This window comes from Chiloscyllium plagiosum, chromosome 7, assembly GCF_004010195.1.
Source record: "Chiloscyllium plagiosum isolate BGI_BamShark_2017 chromosome 7, ASM401019v2, whole genome shotgun sequence".
In the NCBI taxonomy this organism is placed as follows: Eukaryota; Metazoa; Chordata; class Chondrichthyes; order Orectolobiformes; family Hemiscylliidae; genus Chiloscyllium; species Chiloscyllium plagiosum.
In genome coordinates this window covers 49,995,089-50,012,713 of record NC_057716.1, presented here as the reverse complement: position 1 = coordinate 50,012,713, position 17,625 = coordinate 49,995,089, and the positions used below count along the sequence as shown (strand labels likewise).

The window sequence follows — 17,625 nt, the reverse complement described above, 5'->3', positions numbered from 1 at the left end:
CAACTGTCTGTTTGGAGTTTGCACATTCTCCTGTGTCTGTGTGGGATTCCTCTGGTTTCCTCCCACAGTCCAAAGAGGTGCAGGTTAGGTCAATTGGCCATGGGAAATGCAAGGATAGAGGGATGGAATGGGTTTGGATGGGATGCTCTTCAAAGGGTCATTGTGGACTCGATGGATCAAATGGCCTATTTCCATACTGTAGAGATTTTGTGATTCTAAGTTGACATATTTAGATTTCTAAAAGGCATTCAATAAAGTACCACATGTAAGAGCTTATGCTGTTACAGGTGGCATATTGGCATGGAATAAGAATTGACTAATAGACAGAGTTCGGATAAGGGGGACATTTTTGGATTGGCAACCTCGTGGAGTGCCACAGGGATCAGTACTGGGGCCACAATTATATACATTACAGATTGATGACTAGGATCAGGAAAGTGAATGTACTATTGCTGTTGTGTATTATTGCCTTCCCATCTATTTTTGTCATGCATGAGTAGTGAAGATAACAGTCGTTAGAAAGGGATGTACAGTATAAAAATTGTGATTTTCTTATGAGGAGAGGTTAAGCAGGTTGAGTCTGTACTCACTGGAGTTTAAAAGAATGAGAGGTGACCTTTTGGTAATGTCAGATTCTTAGGAGGCTTCACTGGTTATTTCTCTCAGTGGGAGAGCTTTGGCCTAGAGGCCATAATCTGAGATTAAGGGACTGCCCATTTAAAGCAGCGATGAGGGGAAATTTCTTCTAAGCATTGTGAATCTGTGAAATACTTTACTAGAGACAGCTATACAAGCTGGCTCTTGAGGTATATTCAACATATAAAGGCAGTTTTTTTTTTATTAAAATGGAAATCAAAAGTTATGGTGAAAAGGCAGGAGTGTGGAGTTGAAAATGATCAGATCAACCATGATCTCGTTAACTGACTAAGTAGACTGACTGAGCTGAATGACCTACTTCAGCTCCTGTGTCTTATGGTCCTGTTTAATTTTATAATTATAATACTGAAAAAGTATCAAGAATTTGATAATACTGGAGAATAGATCAGCAGAGAAAATACTAGCTTTAATTTGACTGGGAGAGAAAAGGAAATCAAATGCAGACAAGTTGAGGAAACAGTCTCCAGTCAAATATTATAAATTATACCATGTTATGTAGCATTAGATGGGCGGCACGGTGGCACAGTGGTTAGCACTGCTGCCTCACAGCGTCAGAGACCCGGGTTCAATTCCCGCCTCAGGTAACTGACTGTGTGGAGTTTGCACGTTCTCCCCGTGTCTGCATGGGTTTCCTCCAGGTGCTCCGGTTTCCTCCCACAGTCCAAAGATGTGCAGGTCAGGTGAATTGGCCATGCTAAATTGCCCGTAGTGTTAGGTAAGGGGTACATGTTGGGGTATGAGTGGGTTGCGCTTCGGCAGGGCAGTGTGGACTTGTTGGGCCGAAGGGCCTGTTTCCACACTAAGTAATCTAATCTAGATAAGTAACTCTCTAAATTTTTATATAAGTTTAGTATTCCAACTGCTGTTTTAAGATTAATATATATCCAAACTTTAGGGAAAGTAAGGTTATTTGTCTCAAAAGTATATTTGTATAGTTTACCTGGAGGAGACATTCTTAAATTGGTCACAAATCTGCAAATGTGTATATTTAAAATTGTACAAACAAACTCAGTGACAATTTCAATGTTAAGGATAAGCCTATGCAACTATACAGTGTGCTCAACCACAGCAACTAAGAATTAACACAAAAGAAACATTGCTGACAAACTGAGTCATTCTCATCTTTTGCAGATTGTGTGTGGGATTTGATATTGATGAAGGAGCACTCAACATATTTAACAGGAATGTAGAAGAATTTGAATTGGCCAACGTTGATATGGTTCAATGTGACGTTTGTTCAGTAATGACCAGCAAATTATCAAAGGCATTTGACACAATAATAATGAATCCACCATTTGGAACAAAACACAATAAAGGTACATTGAATGTTGGATTCATGTGGTGTGCTTAAAATATTTAAATACAAAGTCAAGATTTTGTTTCTCTGTATTTTGTGGTTAGAAATGTCCTCCAGTAGAAGTTTGTGTTTAGCAATGTATCCATCAAGTTGTAACCATATTAAATTCTACATATTGATTAGCATTAGTTTTTCAGTCCTCTAATACTGTACTTCAGTATTTATGAAGCAATTTAGTTGACACTATTTGTATTTTGCATCCTGATCTCAATTTGCATAAATTATGCAACCAGGTGCTCAAGCCTTTTTTCTGTTTATCACTATCAAATTTAGTTAAAAAGATAATGTGTATTAAACAGGAAGCAAAGTGGTAGAAAACAAGATTGAAAGTATTTGCCAACTGTAACTCACCCATAGTAAATTCCAGTCATGCATAATATAGAACATAGAACAGTACAGCACAGAACAGGCCCTTCAGCCCACGATATTGTGCCAACCACTGATTCTCATGTATGCACCCTCAAATTTCTGTGACCATATGTATGTCGAGGAGTCTCTTAAATGTCCCCAGTGACCCTGCGTCCACAACTGCTGCTGGCAACGCATTCCACACACTCACAACTCTGTGTAAAGAACCCGCCTCTGACATCCCCTCTATACTTTCCTCCAACCAACTTAAAACTATGACCCCTCGTGTTAGTCATTTCTGCCCTGGGAAATAGTCTCTGGCTATCGACTCTATCTATGCCTCTCATTATCTTGTATACCTCAATTAGGACCCCTCTTCTCCTCCTTTTCTCCAATGAAAAAAGTCCGAGCTCAGTCAACCTCTCCTTATAAGATAAGCTCTCCAGTCCAGGCAGCATCCTGGTAAACCTCCTCTGAACCCTCTCCAAAGCATCCACATCTTTCCTATAATAGGGCGACCAGAACTGGACGCAGTATTCCGAGTGCAGTCTAACCAAAGTTTTATAGAGCTGCAACAAGATCGAGACTCTTAAACTCAATCCCCCTGTTAATGAAAGCCAAAACACCATATGCTTTCTTAACAACCCTGTCCACTTGGGTGGCCATTTTAAGGAATCTATGTACCTGCAACCCAAGACCCCTCTGTTCCTCCACACTACCAAGAATCCTATCCTTAATCCTGTACTCAGCTTTCAAATTCGACCTTCCAAAATGCATCACCTAGCATTTATCCAGGTTGAACTCCATCTGCCACCTCTCAGCCCATCTCTGCATCCTGTCAATGTCCCGCTGCAGCCTACAACAGCCCTCTCTTCTGTCAACGACACACCACAGACTTCCAGGCAGAATATTTTCCTTCTACTACCACTCGCTGTCTTCTGTTGGCCAGCCAATTCTGTATCCAGACAGCTGTGTTCCCCGAATCCCATTCCTCCTGACCTTCTGAATGAGCCTACCATGGGGAACCTTATCAAATGCCTTGCTTAAGTCCATATACACCACATCCACAGCGCGACCCAAATCAACCTTTCTAGTCACATCCTCAAAGAACTCGGTAAGGTTTGAGGCATGACCTGCCCCTCACAAAGCCGTAATATATAGCAACAATCTTAGAAAAACCCTTGATAGCATCATAAACTTGCACAATACTTTCACCTCCAGGATTGGAATTAAAATTCACTCAACTAAAAGGCTGATCATTGAACACTTTTTTACCAATGCATTTTTACCAAACTTGCTTAATAAACAGCTTAGTATCAATTGCTTGTCACGTATATAGTAATTGACCACCACATTACTTTGTGTAATTAATGTGCATTTAGATGGTCTTACTATTCTGAAACACTCCAGACAATTAAATGCTTCAGAAAACTGGTGTAAAAGAACAATAGCGGCTAATTGGTGTACAGTGAAGTGCTGTGATCTGTATTAAGACTTCTTAACATCTCTTTTCTTAGTAATGTTGGTAGCAAAGAATCAAAACTTCTAAGCTGTTCCTTGAACAGTATGAACATACTTTTGCATCCACAACAATGATAGAAAGGGGCACAGTATAGCATCATCTCCAACAATTAGCACTCTCTAAGAAAATGCTTAATAAAACAATACTGCATCAAATGCTGTCTTTCAGATGGTAAGTCAAAGAGACTATCTTCTGTCAGATAAGCAAAATATTTCATGTCAGTTATTTTTAATCAAACCTTGAAAAATAGGCTACATCAGTGCTGTTTTTGGAAACTTGCTTTGCACAACTGGCAGCCGTATTTGTTTATATAAAACTGAATACAAAAATAAAAGATTAGTTGACTTTGCAGTGTGAAAGATTCCTTTTCTTCCCCCCTCATTTGATCAAGAACATAATTATCTTGTAGAAACAGAGATACTAAGTACTCATTGGCTGACTGACTTTGGGACAATCGAATCTAATGTTCTTCTCACCAAAACAATTCACTCCAATGGCAAGCAATTAAGAGGCAAGAATATAGAAGACAATTGCAGTTCTGCAAATGCTATCTGATAGTTAACTCAGATCCTTATTAAACATGGCTCACAACCAAGTTATAATCTTGGAGGAAGGCTTCTAAGAAGAGGTCAAGCCAATCAGTGAACTCGGCAAGTTTAGAACAGCATCAAATTGAAATAAAACATACAATATGGCAAAGATTAGTAGTAAACCATAGGATTGGGAACATTTTAAAAAACAACAAAAGACAACCAAAATAAGGAGAAAATAAACTTAGGGTAAAATTCCAAGTAATACCATTTTGGAAAGTGAGTGATTTAAATATATATAAAAAAAGAGAAGCCAAAGTGACGGAAGGCACCTTAGACAATGAGGCTGGGAAATCATCTTGGAGAACCAAGAAACAGCCAAGGAGTTGAATAAATTCTTTGCATAAGTTTTTATAGTAGAAGACAAAAATAGCATTCCAAAATTAAGTAATCAAGGAATATAATTAAATTCCTCACTTGCTTAAATTCAAAATTATTTAGAAATTACTCAATCCCATAAAATTTTAGACAAGTGAGCTACAATCAAATATAGCCAAGATTCTCACTGAATAATGAAACATCTAATTTGTTTTCCTCAAAAGGTGTGGACATGAAATTCCTCAAAATTGCTTTAGATATGGCCAGAACAGCTGTATATTCCCTACACAAAACATCAACCAGAAATGTAAGTGAATGTAATTTGATTTTCTGTAACCAAATAAACTACTTTGAAGATGGGTTTTAAATTGTTTGCAATGGAGAAAACATACTTCACATCTTTGCATTAAATCTTTGTGCAGAACATTTAATTTTATAGCACCTACATCAATATGTGACAGCTTTCACACTAACCTAAAACTAGATTTGACCAATTATCTCAATTTAAGCTTCATTTAAGCATTTGTGCAAGCTTTATTTACATCCTGAATGTTAAATGCCAGGGCAATGTTCCAAGACATTTCCAGAACTCACTCCAATAGACGTTCTGCATCCATTACAGAAATGATCCGTTCATTCCAATTTGTCTGTATCCGCATTTAAGCTGCACAGCTAACCCTATCAGCATCATCATACATAAAATTAATTTTCCTTTAAATGCACATATGCCATTTGGCTTAACTACTTCTTCGGGTAGTGTGTTTTAGATTCTTGGGGCTTTCGGTAAAGAATTTGATTCCTGAATTCTCTATTGGATCTATAACTGACCAACTTATATTCATGACCTTTGCTTTCGGATCCTGCAGATAGAAACATTTTCTCTATGCCTATGTCATAAAATCTTTTCATTATTTAAAGACCTCTCATCAGATCATCCACCCATTTCCTTTACACGAGTCCCAATTTGTTCAACCTTTCCTGTTCTGTAAAATCAGCGAGTTTGATAGCATCCTTGTAAATCTTCTACCTTTTTATAAACTGGCACCATGAGTGGTCTAAATTTTAATAAACCAGGCTATGTGCCCAATTACATTTGCTTTCCCTTCTTTATTAACTCATCCACAGTTAGCTCATCTAACAATTCTTTTTAAAACTGAATTGGTGAAGCCACATCAACCTAACTGGAGCACCAAAAATGTATTATCTCACAAAGCAAATGTCAGTCACCATTCAGCAGTTGACATTATAAACTCAGTATAAATTAATGATTAAACATTAGACTACAGTATTATTCGAATTGCATTGTGCTGGATTTAGTTGTGAAATACATCTGGATAGCCTTATTATGCTATGCAAATAGGATTTTAAAATGGTTAATTATTACATCTGACAACATAACTTGTGTCTCATCATAAATGTGTACATTCTAGAGAGATTTTTCACAATATAGCCATCGGATGCTTTCACTGGAAAGTGCATATGATCACCCAGTGACAGCAAGCTGAGCTGCATATGTGATGCCCAACATTCAACTAGCTGGGTAGGCACCCTCAGATACAAATAATGACTACTTAAAATGGTCATCACAAATGGAGCTGCAAACCAGTGTAAAATCAATGCCTTCAAGAGACAATTTGAACAACTTCAGCCTACAAAAAAATAATTCTATTCACAAATGCTGTTAATTTCAGAAGTTAAAAGACTATGAGAAATTTTGTACAAAGCACTTGGTTTTACATGTACTTTTGTAAAGTGTTCATTTCCTTTGTAGCATATTCAAAAGAAGGCTGAAGAATGGAAGATAAAGATGGAAGTAATTGCTGGTAAAAGATACTAGTTCACTTAAATTACAAGGAGGAAGTGAGGACTGCAGATACTGGAGATCAAAGTCAAAAAGTGTGGAGCTGGAAAAGCACAGCAGTGAAGGCAGCATCCAAGGAGCAGGAGAGTCAACATTTCAAGCATAAGCCCTTCTTCAGGAATGAATTCAAAACATCGACTATCCTGCTCCTCAGATGCTGCCTGACCTGCTATGCTTTTCCAGCACCACACTTTTTGAGACTTAAATTACAAGTTTTTTTTTATATTTGCAAGGTAATTCAACATCTGCTTTAAAGGCAATTTGTTGCAAAATTTCTTTGCAAGAGTGCATTGTTCATTTCACAAAATACTTAATATTTAGTCATGCAATTTTGAAATCTGATTGTGTATTGGTAATATGGTTTGACACTAGACTAGAAATCAGCATTGTAAGTATTCATTTATAATATAAAGTATTAATTTAGGTTATAAAGAAAATGCTGGAAGTACTCAGTAAATCAAGCAGTAACTGTGGAGGGAAACAGTTTTAACGTCTTAGTCGAGTAACTTTTCATCGAAACTCAAAGGGAGAATAAAAAGAAATGTTGGAGGATGTAAAGCAGGAATATTAAACAACTTAAGATACTGGTCCAAGGTCAAAGGAAGTAGTAATGGGAGAAGAAATGGGTGTGTAAGAGGGAATAGCAGAATCAACAACAGCTATTATTAAAATGGGGCACAGGTTATAATCTGAAATGGTTTAACTCTAGACAGCAAAATGCTGATTGACAGGATGAAGGGCTTAAGCCCTTCTCCTGCTCGTTGGATGTTGCCTGGCCTGCTGCGCTTTTCCAGCACCACACTTTTCAACTCTGGTCTCCACCATCCTTAATGTAAAGAAACATTCCCAAGGAAATTAGTGAGAGCATTACAAAACAATGGATAATACACAGCCACCAAATGAGACTTTGGTTAAAAGCAAGCTGAAAGAAACACCCTAAAAAAGGTCAAGAAGCAGAGGAGGAAATTTCAAAGCTTGGGGCTAAGAAAATTGAAGGTAGAACTATCAAGTGTGGAGTAGTTATGCATTAGGAATGCACAAGAGGTCAGGATTCAAGGAGTATAGATACTTTGAAAGGTTGTGGGATTGGAGAAAACAAGAGGAACATAGATATGTGAAAACAGTAGAGAAATCTCCAGAGATATCTAAAAGTGTCAGGCACCAACAAAATAGATTCCTAAATTTACGTTTTCTTTTAAACAGAGCTGAGATATGACTTATCAGCATCATACAGATTTCATAAGAAGAAATCGGTAAGTTAATTCCCATTCCGATGTGTACGTTGAATGAATCGCAATCCCAGATTTTAATGAAGACTCAAGTATGAAGGAGATTTTGTCGAACGTAGGGAAAGTTGAAGCCTTCGAGAGAGTTTGTGAAGCAAACATGAGGGCACAACAGACTTCATCATTGGTATTAAAAATTACCTAATATTATTCTAGATTAAATCAATCTGAAAATGCTGGAAAGAGTAGATTTCTCTCAATTTCCAACATCTCAAAGGGGAGTCATATTGGACTCAACAGTAACTTAATTTATTCACATGTGGGATGGGAAATGTTTATTGCCCCTCCCCGGTCACTGTTGAGAAAGCTGCCTCCTTAAACAGCTGCACTCTGTACTGTAGGTAGCTCCACAATGCCATTACGGAGGGAATTCCAGTACTTTGACCCAGCAACAGTGAAGGAACAGCAATATGATTCTAAATCAGGATGGCAAATTGCTTGGAGGCAACTTGCAAGTGGTGTTCCCACATACCTTCTGCGCTTGTGCAAATGTTCACAGGTTAGAAGATACAGATCTTTGGTGATTTTGGTACTTTGTAGATGGTACACAGTGCTGCTGAGCATCTGTATGGATAGTTGTGGATGTGGTGCCAATCAAGCAGCTACTTTGTCCTCTGTATCAAACTCTGAATGTTGTTCAAGCTGCACTTATCCAGTCAAGTGGAGAGTATTCAATCACACTCTTAACTGGTGTCTTAGAGATGGAGAGCTTTTCAGGACTAGAGGAAAGTTGCTTGCTGCAGTATTCCACCCCCCCCCCAGGATGTTGATAGTCGAGGATCAATGATGGTAATGCCATTGAATGTTAAAGTTGATGGAAAGGATTGTCTGTTCTTGGAGTTAGTCATTGAATGGTTGTTGTGGCACACATTAATTGCTACATAATAGCCAAGCCTGGATGTTGCCTCAGTCTTGTTGCATTTGATCATGGTCTGTTCCAGTATAAGGAACCACAGAAAGGCTGAATGTTGGCAAACAGCCCTACTTGACCTTATGATGGAAGGATTATTTATGAAACAGCTGAAGATAGTCAGACTTTAGACACTATTCTGATTGACCTCCAACTACCACAATCTTCCTACTTGCCAGGTGTGACTCCAAGCAGAAGAGAATTGACTCACCCCCACCCAGTCATGTTGGACTGATTCTCGTTGTGCTCGGGCTCCTTGACACCACACACAAATGTGGCCTTGATGTCAAGGGCTGTCACGTGATGATACACTGGTTAAGGTGTATTTTATCTTGGTTTCTTTTAATGAAGAAAGGTCAAAATAGAGGTCTAGAACAGTCTGCTCAGAGCCAATAAATGGTTTGTCAGGGGTTTGTTTTTAACAAGTTGGGACAATAGAAGTAGCTTGAATGGGTGGGTTCAAGCTCCCACAGAAACAGAATTTTTAGTTTTAGTTTTCAACAGTTGCTGGGGTCTTGAAGCTGGATGTGGAAGTTCTTATTCCTTTGTTACAGGTACAAGCTGGGATTCTCTGTCTCGCATGCAATTTTAGCAGCAGGAAATCTGTTTTACTGAATTTTCTTCTGCTAAAGGGAGTGTTTATGGGATGTTGCTAGATTGGAGGAGTTAACGAGCAGTTATTGAACATTGACAGTTAAAATAAAAAGAATTGGTTTAATTAACTGTCAAAAATAAGTGAGTTTTGCTTAGAGTACTTTTACCAATCAAATTGTATCTGGAATGCAGCATCTTACCCTAAAAACCCTTACTTTGAAAGGTATCTTCTTAATATATTGAAGGGTTTGGTCTGGTCTAAAATACACCTCACCAATGAAATTCAAACTCTTGTACCCAGTCATTAACTTGGGATTCAGGATTACTCAACCAGTGCATTACCACTGTCACTACTTCCGCAGCAAATTAACAGTAGAGTTTTAGATTAATTCAGATATACATACGGTAGAACATGACCACTCCAGTGCACTGGCATCCCAAGTCTAGATGTAACAAAGGCACATGTAAACCTTTTCAGAAGACAAGCAAAATCAGATAAAGTTGGAATATAGACAAATGTACTGATACAGAAACACTGGGTCAGAAGCTCATCTGTGACACCAAGGTTGTAACCAGATTGACTCAATCCCTCTGACAATAATCAAAGCTAATAGCTGGTGAACATTTGGAGGGAATACAGAGAACAATGGTGTCATGCCTTCCTATTATTTGGGAGCAGAAACACCCACTAAGTGATATGTTAGACAAGCAATCTGAATTTAGTAGCACATCTGATTCATTGTAATGTCATTGTATATAAAAACTTCATATGAAAACTGTAGCTTGATGTTAGTGAAGAGCTCAAGAAATATGAAATTAGTGTTTGGCTAATCAACGAGTCCAATTAGGTTCATTATCTGCAGACTAACTTATGCAAGATCAAGTTCAAAGCCTTTACATAATTCAAAGTAATGTTTTATTCAATAATTTGCAGACTATTTACATTAGTTTTGTATTAAGACTAGACTGTCAAACTTCCAAGGTATTAGTATCACAACCTTGTGTACATAATCTCTGCAAGGAAATGAATAAACAGTCAATAAAGTAAATCAATCATTAACAAAAGTAAAATGTTTTTTAAAAAACATCTACACAAATCTTAAGCATGCAGTAAGGCATCTTCAAATATACAGTTTAATACTTTTCTTTAAATTCTAGATCGACATTGAGGTGGACTTCATACGGTTTTCGTTTAAATAAATTCCATCCTTCTGGAAGATATTCAATGGAGACAATGCAGAAATCAAAATTAAATATAGTTAAAACACCTTGCATCAGGCCATGTGGTAATTTTGTTTGGTTTGCACATCAATCGAATCCTACTGATCAGCAACTTTATCTTCTGTTTTCAGTTGTTTTGCTGAAGGCTCATCTAGAATTTTAGTTTCTTCAAGGGTTCTCTTCTTTGGACTGGTGGCAGCTACAACAGGTCAAACAAGGCAGTTAAAAACATTTAAGAATAACAAGAAGTTCCAGCATTTGTATAGACAGTGTATAGCAGCTAATTTGGTGACAAATTTCATGCTATATAGTTCCACAAAATCTCAAGAGTTGAAAAAAATTGGTAGTTCACCCAACATTGGCAAGTAACAAGCAACAAATGGTATAACCTGCACACAGTCAATTCTGCAGAGTCCTCCTCACTAGCTTCAGTGGAATTGTGCGAGAGTGGTCTCCCAGAACTAGTCAAATAACTGAGACAGCTGTATTTAACAATCTGTCCCTCATTTTCAAACCAAAAATCACAGGGTATGTACTAAAATAAGTGATACACAATCAATCAAGGATGATCCTGTGAACATTCAATACAGATTCTGGACACAGGTGGCATAGCATCAGATGAAACATGGTTATCAAAATGATTACAATCCACCTTCCTTCTCAGTTAACGTATCAATGGCACTACCATTTGCCAAATAACCTTAGGATTGATCTAGCAGAAAATTACAAGACATGTCTGTCATCAACAGAGCTACCATTCACCGTATGCAAACTCAATGCTCAGCATACCTCACTAGGGGTCTTATGGTACAATGTTCCCAACTGTGGGCCAGAAGATCAGATTCAAATCCCACAGCTCTGGAGGTGCTTTAAAATCAATTGAACAGATCAATTAAAAGGTATCTACAGGTTACCACCTCAAGGCAGGATTTTATAAAAAGGACTGCATTCAAGCAAAAGCAGTCAAACCTAGATAAGTTATAAACTGAGGCTTATATGCATGATACACAGAACCAACTTTTTTTAGGTTAAAAAACAATTCCACAGCCAATGCAATCATGGGTCTGTAGATATGTCACAGCTGAAAATGCTGAGTCAATGATCCAAACTTGCATACTAGTCTCATGAGATCCCCAGCATCAGTAGCCATTTCAAATCAATTTCCATCAAGCTATTCTAGTAAAACTAAATGCAGCTATCTATCCAGTAATGAGCAAACTGCCAAAGTCTGTAGGGTCAAGTAAAAGGAGGACAAATCAAGTTACCAGCCCAGTAGTCTGGTTGAAAATAAGTGGTGTTGATGGTACTACCAAGTGGTACTTGATATTCATTTTGGATTCGACAAAAAACATCTTACTTTATACCTCTTTACAGCCTTAATCCAAGCATTGATCAAAGAACTGAATTTGAGAAGAGACAAGAGTATCACTGACATCAAGGAACTTCAAAAGTTGAAGGCTACAGGAATCAGGAAAATTCTCCACTGTTCAAAATCAGATCTGCGCATAGAAAATAGTGGTGGTGCTTAGAGATCAATTCTATGCCATCAGTGTCAGAGTTTCAATTACCATGCATCAAGTCAGAATTTGGAATATTCACTGAGAATTCCAAATGCTGGGCAATAACCATATTCAAGAAAAATCTGGAATATTCAGAGCAATTTTGGGCTCTGTATCAAAGGAAGGACATGCAGACAGAGGGATATCAGAGGAGCTATGGAGGCAAAGTCATTGAGCACATTAAGGACAGAAATAGACAGATTCTTGATATATAAGGGAATCAAGTGTTAGGAGGAGGCAGCAGGAGAATGGGACAGAGAAACATCATCAGCTACGATCAAATAGCAGAGCTGACTCAATGAGCCAAATAGCCTAATTCTGCTCCAAAAATTAGCTTTATGAGAATTTAACTGTATCATTGCCACAACCCCCCCCCATTCCCATCACAGAAATTACCAGAGCAGAACTTTAAACTGGACCAGTCACGTGAACAAGAAGTCCTTCACCTGAAATGTTAAAATTAAATCTCCACACAATGCCAGCATTGCGTGTTTTTAATCGCACATCAATAATGCTCCTTTGAGCCAGAGGCAGGCTTTCTGCAGAGTGTAACTGACCTGAATTTCCAAAGCCCATTCACCACCTACATGGCACAACTGAGGAATGCTAATGAATACTCCATTTACCCAGATGTTAGATTCTGCATACAGGCCACTCGACAACAATTACAAAAGAAGTCTGTTTGATCAGCACCAGTGTGTAGCATGAACACTACAGCAACTTACCAAGTTGCTTTCAACACTTCAAATCCATGACTCGGTCATCTAAAAACACTAACAGAAGCATACATGGGAGTGCCACAACCATCAAGCTACCTTCCGATTAATTCAACATCCTGTCTTTGAACAATAAAACTCTTCATTCACTGTCAAAATCCTGAAACTTTCCTTTATGCATGCATCCACACAAGCTGGGCTGCAGTGGTTCCAAAACAACTCATCAGCATCTTCAAGAGTGATTAGAAATTGATAATTAATGCTGGCTGATCACTATATCCAATGAATAAGTTCAAAAACAAAATCTGGTTACAATTAATTTGCATCAAAAATCCATATCCCAGTGGTTTATTCAAGACTGACAATTTGCACTTACTAATTTCTGTTGTTTGTTCCACTCCCTCATCACCATCTTCATCTTCACTCTCAAATTTTGTTTTTTTGCCTTGAAATTGCACCCGTTGTTGTCCTGAATTTCCCTTACCACCTCTTCCTCTACCCCTTCGAGCTGTAAACAAACAAGTCTTTAGTATATAGTTTAAAAATTTTCAGAAAACGTCAACTGTCAAGCATGCACATCACCATTAAAGTTTTACCTTTGAAGCTTCTCTTGTTTAGTGACTCCCTCTGATCTTCCAATATCTTTTTCAAAATTGTTTTCTCCTCTTCACCCTCTACTATTTCCCAAGTGACATCTTTATCTCTCAATTGCAGTTTTCCTCCGTGGGCTTCTGTTGCCTTTTCAAGTGCTTCCTTTGCATTTGTTTTAAAAAGGATATTTCCCTACAAAGCATACAATTAATCCTTACAGCAAGAATTTTTTTTTAAAAAAGAATCAATTGAGTAACTTGAAGTCATTTTTACCTCTTTAGCACCTCTTATAAAATCTATCCATTGTATTTCACCATGATTGGAGAAAATTTCATGAATATCTTCTCTGCAAGTCTGATCAGCAAGGTCACCAGCAAACTTCAGCAAACACCCTGTTTTTTCCTCGAAGCATTTCTTTAAAATAAAAGAACATTTAATATTTCCATGCCTTCCATCACTTCCAAATGTTATTCAAGAGCGATAACCTGTACATCAGATCAGAAGATACAATTTACTAACTTCTATGCAGACAAATACCTTGCAAGTCTCAGTCAGTTATAAGAGCAGAGACTGCACCAAATCAGCAAGCAGACTTATATCCTCAACAAACAAATCAGGCAATATTGACATGTGCAGCTGATGCATTGAGAGATCCAAATAAGATTAAGGTGCACACAATACATGAAGAGCATGCTGCTTCTACATTTGTTCAGTGCTGTACATACTTAATGGGCTGCACACATTTGTCACTTTAGTCAGAACATAATTCTTTGAATAAAGATTCAGTTATCTCATAAGTTAGGAAATGAGATAATAGGAAGAGTTCTGGGCATTCCTAGGTCATGTGATCTGCATCAAATCTATATTTCTTGATACCTAGCCTCATGTTTCTATTTCAATCTTCAATTATAATTGATCTCCAAGTCAAAATCTGAGGAAGATTCATTTGAGAAGCTTAGATCTAGTAGAAGTAACATTTGGAACAGCTGTTAATAAACAATCCAAGTAAAGGGAGAATATACTCAACTAATTTAATAATTAACAAGGAATTATTGAGCTAAAACCACAATGAATGGTATATTAAGACTATGTGAAAAACAAAAGACACTTATTGAATAAATTGCTGCTACATAAAAAATGTTATTTGGGGTGCATCTGGTGCGTGAGTTAGGGTTATTCTTTTCCAAGGTTCAAACCACTTAAGCAACTGACAGAAAAGGTTATATTTTTTAAAAACATACCATTAAAATGACTAGGGCAAACAGCTTTGGCATTTATTAGAAGTAACCATCATATCAGTTAGACAGCAGAAATAAATTCTAACAATTAATAGCCATTAGTGGGTATGACGTGGCTATTACAGAAACATGGCTCCAAATGGATCATGAAATGTTATACTCCAAACGTCGACTTCTCCACCTCCTGATGCTGCCTGACTTGGTGTGTTCTTCCAGCCTCTTGCCAGCCCAAATGGATCAGGACTGGGAACTAAATATCCAAAGTTATATCCAACTGAAAAGACTGCCAGGGAGGCGGGGTTGCCTTATCAGCAAGAAATTAAGTCAGGAGGAACAGAGCAGGAAGGCACAGAATCTGTGTGGGTAGAGTTGTGGAACTGCAAAAAATTTTTTTTAAAACCCTGATGGGAGATGTGTACAGGCCTTCTAGCAGTAGTCAGGATGTGGGTAGGAAATAAAGGATAGAAAAGGCATGTAAAAAAGGCACTATTACAATTGTACAAGGGACGCGGAAATGATGTTTTCACTACGAGAGAGATAAGGACGCAAGGACACAGCCCCAGAGTGAAGACACAACCTTCTCAAACAGAGATCAGCAGGAATTTCATCAGCCAGAGTGTGGGAATCTGTGGAACACACTGCCAAACAGGGCTGTCAAGGCCAAATCATCGAATATATATAAGACAGAGATGGGTTTTTGATTGGGAAGGGCAATGAAAAGCTATGGGGAGAAGGCAGAAGAATAAGTTTGAGTCACGATCGAACAACTTAATTCTGCTCCTATGTCTTTATATAGAGTTGCATCCATTGTTTTTGTGCCAAATAAAAAAAGACAAGACGACTTACTTTGTCAAGCGCAGCATCACCACCTGCATGGTCTTTCTCACTGAAAGGAAAAGGTAAAGCAGATTGGTCACTAAACTTAAATGGAGATGGTTTGTAAAACATGGATAATTCACATTTCCTTAGCAGAGCTAGTAATAAAATCTAGTTTTGTCTGAAGTACCAAATTATTTAGACAGCAAGTTAACTTTTTTTGGGGGTGTGCAGGACACAAACAAACAAAACTTGTTTGCAATTGTGTCTTTAAAACAAAAGAAAATTGTTTTAAGTGACTTCATGCACATTGAAGGTACTCTTTAAATAATGTGCACAGTAGAAACCAATTTAGAGTCCGTCTGGATCAAAAGAACCCATTTTCTCAGTAGAATAAATCCAAAACTCAAGATATAGCTAATACCATTATGGAAAAGAATTTAAAATCTGGTCTCAACCCAAGGCCTCAATCCATACTGCCACCCCAATTTCGTAGCCACATTTAAAAGATCAAACATTGAATTATGGTTGCATTTTTCCTCACCTGCATCTCATTCTCTCACCCTACCTCAAAAGTTCAAATACTCTCAAAGACTCTGGTGTATCTGGTTCGTATAAGTGTGGAAAGTGTGTGCACGTTCAGCTACTGACAGAGCATATTGCAGCACTGATGAATGAACTAGACGACCTTAGGCTCATCCGAGAGAACGAGATCTTTCTGGACAAGACCTTCAGGAGGTTATTACACCGACCATACCAGAAGACAGCAGACAATGAGGAAGGCAGAGAGGAGACAGGTGCAAGAGACCCCAGGGGAAGTACCTGTCAGGATCAAGTTGACTCTTTTGGAAACGTAGAGACAGATGACATTGCCAGTCCACGAAGCGGCCAGGTCTGTCAATCAAAAGTTGGCGTGGAGGCAGAGCGGAAGAGTCGGACATCGCACAGAGCCGTGGTAATAGGGGACTCCATAGTGAGAGGAACTGACCGGGGTTTTTGTGGCAGCAGGCAGGACTTAAGGATGGTGTGTTGCCTTCCTGGTGCCAGGGTTAAAGACATCAGAGTGCAGGAAATCCTCAAGGATGAAGGTGAAGAGCCAGAGGTGATGGTACATGTTGGCACAAATGACGTCAGGAAGAAGAGGAGGAACATACTACAGCAAGACTTCAGAGAACTCGGAAGAAGGCTGAAAAGCAGGAAGTCCAGGGTGATCATCTCCGGTTTGCATCCAGTTCCTCGGGCTGGTGAGGTCAGAAACAGGGAGATAATGGACTTGAACGTGTGGCTGGAGAACTGGTGCAGGAAGCAAGGATTTAAATTCTTGGATCACTGGGGTATGTTTTGTGGTAAGCATAAATTCTACAAGACAGACAGTTTGTACCTTAATAGGTTAGGGACCAGCATTCTGGCAAGCAGGTTTGCTACTGCAACACAGCTACGTTTAAACTAAGTAGCGGGGGGGAGGGGGACAAACTGAATGTTTAAGAAGGAAATTGAAGGGAAAGTTAAAACAAGGGAAGTCAAGACAACTGTATCAATGAAGCAGAAAACTCAAAAAGGGATCATGTTGTAAGGTTGAGTGAAATCGGAGTTGATGGGAAGGGTGAGGGCAGTAACAAATTAAAAATACTATATATGAATGCACGAAGCATTAGAAATAAGATGGATGAGCTTGAGGCTCTTTTGGAAATTGGCAGATACGATATTGTGGGGATAACAGACATGGCTTCAAGTGGACAGGGCCTGGGAAATGAATATTCAAGGCTACACATGCTATCGTAAGGGCAGACTGATGGGCAAAGGGGGTGGGGCGGCCCTGCTGGTAAGAGATGATATTCAGTCCCTTGCGCAGGGGGACCTAGAATCAGGTGATGTAGAGTCAGTATGGATAGAGCTGAGAAATTCTAAGGGTAAAAAGACCCTCTTGGGAGTTATCTACAGGCCCCCAAACAGTAGTCTGGATGTCAGATGCAAGTTGAATCAGGAGCTGAAATTGGCCTGTCGCAAAGATGTTACTACAGTTGTTATGGGGGATTTCAAC

General features: G+C 38.5%; 2 protein-coding genes across 4 annotated transcripts in view; one reads left to right on the top strand and one right to left on the bottom strand.

Annotated features, from left to right (window-relative positions):
• The window catches only part of mettl5 (methyltransferase 5, N6-adenosine), a 31,492-nt gene extending 20,777 nt beyond the window's left edge, over window positions 1-10,715 (top strand). For all 3 annotated transcript variants that reach the window (XM_043693697.1, XM_043693694.1, XM_043693696.1), the window contains 5 exons: window positions 1,789-1,973; window positions 5,017-5,099; window positions 6,564-6,615; window positions 7,857-7,906; window positions 10,602-10,715. In XM_043693697.1, the coding sequence (XP_043549632.1) occupies window positions 1,789-1,973; window positions 5,017-5,099; window positions 6,564-6,615; window positions 7,857-7,906; window positions 10,602-10,643 (412 nt within the window). In that variant the 3' untranslated portion in view covers window positions 10,644-10,715. The remainder of the gene's footprint in view (window positions 1-1,788; window positions 1,974-5,016; window positions 5,100-6,563; window positions 6,616-7,856; window positions 7,907-10,601) is intronic.
• ssb (small RNA binding exonuclease protection factor La) overlaps window positions 10,343-17,625 on the bottom strand; it is a 20,543-nt gene continuing 13,260 nt past the window's right edge. Inside the window, exons 10-14 of the mRNA XM_043693690.1 lie at window positions 15,615-15,654; window positions 13,804-13,944; window positions 13,536-13,722; window positions 13,316-13,447; window positions 10,343-10,863 (exon numbers count right to left, since the gene is read on the bottom strand). Of these exons, the coding sequence (XP_043549625.1) occupies window positions 10,763-10,863; window positions 13,316-13,447; window positions 13,536-13,722; window positions 13,804-13,944; window positions 15,615-15,654 (601 nt within the window). The 3' untranslated portion in view covers window positions 10,343-10,762. The remainder of the gene's footprint in view (window positions 10,864-13,315; window positions 13,448-13,535; window positions 13,723-13,803; window positions 13,945-15,614; window positions 15,655-17,625) is intronic.